This window comes from Gobius niger (assembly GCF_951799975.1).
Source record: "Gobius niger genome assembly, chromosome: 15".
Lineage (NCBI taxonomy): Eukaryota > Metazoa > Chordata > Actinopteri > Gobiiformes > Gobiidae > Gobius > Gobius niger.
In genome coordinates this window covers 1,700,727-1,706,726 of record NC_136866.1, presented here as the reverse complement: position 1 = coordinate 1,706,726, position 6,000 = coordinate 1,700,727, and the positions used below count along the sequence as shown (strand labels likewise).

General features: G+C 40.2%; 1 protein-coding gene across 1 annotated transcript; it reads left to right on the top strand.

Moving 5' to 3' along the window:
* Positions 1–242: 242 nt before the first annotated feature.
* LOC306974908 (proteasome subunit alpha type-6) lies at positions 243–4,582 on the top strand. Its single transcript, XM_079572313.1, has 7 exons — positions 243–414; positions 1,219–1,313; positions 1,532–1,613; positions 2,057–2,212; positions 3,716–3,894; positions 3,986–4,080; positions 4,413–4,582. The coding sequence occupies exons 1-7, from the start codon at positions 339–341 to the stop codon at positions 4,468–4,470; spliced, it is 741 nt and encodes a 246-aa protein (XP_079428439.1). The 5' UTR covers positions 243–338; the 3' UTR covers positions 4,471–4,582.
* The last annotated feature ends 1,418 nt before the right edge of the window (positions 4,583–6,000 follow it).

Here is a 6,000-nt window from a genome sequence, read left to right as displayed (position 1 = left end):
TTAATCCGAATTTACAGTGTACAGGCCTATCAGGGTACAAGGTACAATCCACATAATGCTATGGTTTATTTCTTATTTAACAGCTAATGATGCATGAACTTACTTCGTCATTTAGGGTAATCAAAATAGATTAAAGAAAAAGAAAAGATTTTGCATTAAAAAGGGGCAATTTCTAACGCTCTATCAAGGTGTAAGATCACCATGGAAACGGGCCTCTCGCACCGGAAGAAGTAAAGTGCTGTCATGTTCTGCTTCCGGGTGCAAATATTGTCCATGAAGTAAAATCATCTGCAGCAAATTCATTCGAACGAACTTTTTGGAAGACTGAGCTTTTTAAAATGTCCAGAGGCTCGAGTGCTGGCTTCGACCGACACATCACCATCTTCTCCCCTGAAGGAAGACTCTACCAAGTCGGTGAGTGTCGGTGTTTGTTCAGACAAAAGCCGGCTCGCTCTTGTTTGCTAACGAATGCTAAATGCTCTGTCATGGTTGGGTTAGCCTGGCGTCTTGCGAACTGGCTCATTTATTGTCCACCAAAACGAAAGTAAAACTTGTAAAGAAACATTAGTAACATTTATTGTGCGCAGTGGGTTTTCATTACTATGTATTACCGAAATGAGAGTAAAGCTTCCGAGTGCTGTGGAAATGCCTTAGCTGTTAGCACATTAGCATCGTTAGCTTTGCAGCCAAGCTGATTCATTGCAGAAAATGTCATAAGAAAACCAATACAACGTGTTATGGGAGTGTAAAATAACGTAGTTGTTGTTTTAAATTTTGGTTTAAAGAGTACATGTAAATAAACACATTGAATCTATTGTGTTTTTTTCATTGTGTTTGTGTGTTTGTATTATAACGGGAATTGGGCGATGCTTAATAAAAAACAAAAAACATTGTTTACAATTTAGCTTATTCTTAAACATGTGTGTTTAAAGCAGTATCATCGAAACTGGCGTTAGAATTGTGTTGTGTAACTCCATTATTAGTATAATTGTCTTCTGCCCAAGATATGCATCGTTATTGTGGATGCAGAACAATATGTTTAATTTGTAATAATGAAGATGGAACTGAAACACTCGTCTAACTTTGTGAATTTATTCATTAATTGACACATGGGCACATTTTATTTGGCAAACTTATTTACTATAGTTGGCAGCAGTATCGTTAATGTATTTTAATTGAATTGCTGTGTGCATCTTGTAATGAGCTTCATTGTTACAGAATATGCTTTCAAGGCCATAAACCAGGGAGGACTCACATCCGTCGCGGTCAGAGGGAAGGACTGCGCCGTTGTTGTAACACAGAAGAAAGTACCGGTGAGTACTCTAGAGCATTGTGTTATGTATTTATTAATATATATATATAAGTGTCCAATGCTGGCTGCTTATACTGCTGTTTACCGTCATGAACGTCAGTGTGCATGTTTGTAGGAGCAAGCTTTGTGTTTGGTACAGGGATGAAAACATGTGCATGGAGGTGATTTATTTTTTATTTAATCCAAACTCAATCCAACCTTTTGTTTGTTGCTTTACAGGACAAGCTTTTGGACGCCGCCACAGTCACTCATCTTTTCAGAATAACGGATAATATTGGATGTGTAATGTCTGGAATGACAGGTAAATAATTACAGTTTGGTAGATGTATAGTGTATTATGTGGCAGAGGTTGCAGCTGCATAATTGTTTGGTTATATAGGTTACTATGGAGAGCGATTTTAAAATGCACTGTTTCAGCAAAATGGCCCTTTTTAAGTCAATCCTCCCTGCATTTTATAGAAGGGTCTGGATGCGGCACGTGATCAGTGGAGCTCCAGGACCCCTAACCCGCTCTGCAAGACGCTAGCTTAAACTAACCCTATTCTTAGCGTACAAAAGGTGTTTTATTGAGATTAATGTAAATATATGTTGTGGGGGGAAAAAGTGGCGCTGACGTCATTGAGAAATGGAGCTCCACTAATCACTTGACTCTCCATTGACTGCATCCAGATGCTCTTGGCATTTTATGAACAAAAAGCAGTTTGTTGTTAATCATCAATGGTTTGACTGTCTCCCTTCTTTCAGCCGACAGTCGCTCCCAAGTCCAGCGAGCTCGGTATGAAGCAGCTAATTGGCAATACAAGTACGGTTATGAGATCCCTGTGGACATGCTGTGCAAGAGAATCGCTGACATCTCTCAAGTCTACACACAGAACGCTGAGATGAGACCGCTTGGCTGCTGTGAGTTTACGGTTGAAGCGTCACAAAGAATACATTCATGCATACAGTATTATTATTATTATTTTTTAAATGACTTAAAGCCGCACCGTGTAGAATTTTACCCTTTAAATAAAATTGAAATACAAGCATTTATTTTATGACAGATATTTTCATCATTGAAAAATACCCGATACATGTACAAACAAACATTTATGAGGCTCAACCCTCCTAAGGGATGACTGTAAACTTTACTGGGAGTGGGTACGTCTCCAGCTCGTTTCCATGGAGATGTGACAAATGTCAGTAGAATTTGAGATGTAAACAGGTTAGTTTCTCATCCAAGTCCATTCTTTTATTCCACACTGCAGTAATAGCATTTTCTGTGTCATTAGGAACATGCTTTGTTTTGCCGCAACAGTACAGTCCAAAATGTTGCGCAGTGTACCTTTTAAATTTGACACTTAAAATGAAGGCAACCAACCACTGACTTTTCTAAACTTGCAATGCATTGTAGTATAATCATACTGAGTGTGGTGATGACACACATTAAAGGAACTATATGAAGTGTTTTCCTCCCCTACATGTTCCTCCATGTACTAATGTGTAGAATGAGCTCAGACCTGTTCACCACAACTGCCTCTAAAATCCTGCACTGTCACTCAGAAAGTAGTTACTTTGGTCTGAAGTGCCGTTATGCACGAGCTTAAAGGAACAGGCCACCGTTTTTACATACTGAGATATGTTCTTACCTCACTTTAGTCGAGTTAATATATCCCCGTCTGGTCTTTGTCCGTGCGCTCTGCCAGGCAAACGGAGCCTCTCCCACATGTCATATAGCTCCAAAAAAGCTCACGATAGAAGCTACCAAGCTCTTCCACGTGTTCCCTATTTAAATAAAGTTACGTGAAGTGTTTTCATGCGAAGTATATTTACACAGAAATGTAACATGTCGATTTTATAAGCAAATAAAAAGGGGTACTATATTGTGAGGCGTAATGATACGAGGAGTAAAACGTCCGCGCAGTAACTCCTAAAGACTTCCCCCGCTCACTTCCGTCAATAACCTTTAGGAGTTACTGCGCGGACGTTTTACTCCTCGTATCATTACGCCTCACAATATAGTCCCCCTTTTTATCTGCTTATAAAATCCACATGTTACATTTCTGTGTAAATATACTTCGCATGAAAACACTTCACGTAACTTTATTTAAATAGGGAACACGTGGAAGAGCTTGGTAGCTTCTATCGTGAGCTTTTTTGGAGCTATATGACATGTGGGAGAGGCTGCGTATGTGTGAGCGCACGGACAAAGACCAGACGGGGATATATTAACTCGGCTAAAGTGAGGTAAGAGCATATCTCGGTATGTAAAAACGGTGGCCTATTCCTTTAATATAGAAGCTGTAGTTACGCATAAGACCTGAGGCGGCAGTAGTGAGCACAAAATGACCAACTTGCATCTAGTCTCTGTAAGTATTGACTAGAATAGTGACTTCTCTGACTGTTGTAACTTCCTCCCTGCAGGCATGATCGTCATTGGCATTGACGAAGAGTTCGGCCCTCAGGTGTACAAGTGCGACCCGGCAGGATACTACTGCGGCTTCAAGGCCACGGCCGCCGGAGTCAAGCAGACAGAAGCCACTAGTTTCCTGGAAAAGAAAGTCAAAAAGAAACTTGACTGGACATTCGAACAAACTGTGGAGGTATGATAACGACTCCACCTCATGTCATTATCCATGATTAATTACAGGTTTATGCAGAAGTGAAAATAACACGGTTGGTTTTGTTTTTCAGACTGCTATTTCTTGTCTTTCGACTGTTCTTTCTATTGACTTCAAGCCCTCGGAGCTGGAGGTGGGAGTGGTCACTACACAGGATCCCAAATTTAGGTAAATGCGTGGTTGTATCTTGGTATAGACGTGAAACTGAGGAGAACATGCTGACTCAACCTTGACTGATCAAACTGGATTCAAACTAGGACTGAATAAGACTGGACCTTTTTAAGTTGCAAAGCTTTTGGAACCACCAATGAAACTCTGTACCACAGTCTCAGATTTGACCTAAAATGTGTCAAACCATTGATTCCCACTGCACAGAGGAGCTTTAGTCTCGTACTGTACGTAGCCCCATGACTTCCGCCGCTCACCAAAACGTGAACATGCAACCCACAACTCTTCTTTCCACACTTCTGAATGCGCTGCTGCTGCTCTCGTCTGTGCAGGATCCTGGCAGAATCTGAAGTGGACACTCACCTCATGGCCCTTGCAGAGCGGGACTGAACAGCAGAGGACTAAAGCATGATGGGAAAATCCTAAGACCGGTGTTATCTTTGTTTGCTGTACATTAACCCCACTGTTTCATTCGACAATAAAAAAAAAAATGTTTTGGAGTAAAACGACTCGCTGCCCTATTATTTAGCACAACCGTGGTTAGTAGTACAATGAAACCGTGTTGAAGTATTGCATATAGAAAGAGAAAGTATTGGTTTTGTTATTCAGAAGTAGTAGGTCTATGGGAACGGGAGCGCTGCAGAGCTCTAGACTTCCTGTGTGGCTTCATGCACTCACATCTCTTTACAAACCTGCGGTGTGGCACTGAAGAGCCTTTTCTGCCCGTGTCACATTGGCCTGTGTTGACCTGGTTTTGCTCAAATGAAAAGTATCTGCGTACACTTGTAGTACCATGTGGAGCGCCTCGGTGGATGGCACAAGATGATAAAGATCGTAATTGTAGCAGCAATAGTTGTAGTAACAATATTAGTGTGGGTTGTAGCAGGAGTAGCTACTGCAATTATACGGTTCAATATAGTAGTATAATGACGTAACATTGATACATAACCAGAAAAGCTAGTTATATATTGTAGTTTTCTCTTTCATTTTTTCAAGTAGTTGTAGTGAAGTTAGAAACTTATTCCAGCAGTTAATCGTGCGATTGAAATGTGTCATCAGCTGGTTTCCCGTGAGTCAGCGGCTGGTCACTCTGTCCAGTTTCCTTCCTTGACAAAAAAAAAAAAAAAATCCCTCTTAATTTCAAAACCGAAGCGAGCCTTCGACCTCTGTCCTTGGAAAGAACCTGCATCACCTGTAACACCGCTGACTCAGGGGCAAGTGACTGCTTCAAATTCCCCCTGGAAGAGTTAATGATTAAACAGAAATCACCCAGTGGATCGCTCAACATATGGAAACACTATTGTTCAGGTACATTTCCTCCTGAAAGGCCACGTGTGCCGCTTTGTGCAGTAAAAAAACAACTCAGAGAAAAGCTTTGAGGACGACTCGAGCGTATCAAGAGCTGCTACACATTAACTTTGTCCTCATATCATTATTTTACTCATGGTAATAACACAACGCAGCAATAATTGTTCAGCAGCACTACTTGTTAGCAACCTGCCAATCTTTTTTTTTATTTTTATTGAGAAGTATGTGAATATACAGAGTATTCCAGGGGGTAGCAGAATTGTACAATCCAATTATTCAGTTACAAAACACAAAAACAAAACGAAAACAAACCTCCCCCCTCCCCCCATTCATACAATTGATGCTGCAAACATAAAAACAGAGATAGATGAAATAAATAAGATGAAACAATACAAAAAGGAAAAAATAAATAAATAAAATAAAAGAATAAGAAAAATAAATAAAAAACAAACAAACAAAAAAACAGAACATTAACCTCTCAACCTCCCCCTTAGGCAGGCGCACCATCCCCAGTTCGTTTTTCTATCTTTTCTCTTTTTTTTCCCCTTCTCCCCCTTTCCTTTTCCTCCTTAAGTGGCAAAAATAAATAAATAAATAAGTAAATAAAAAAAA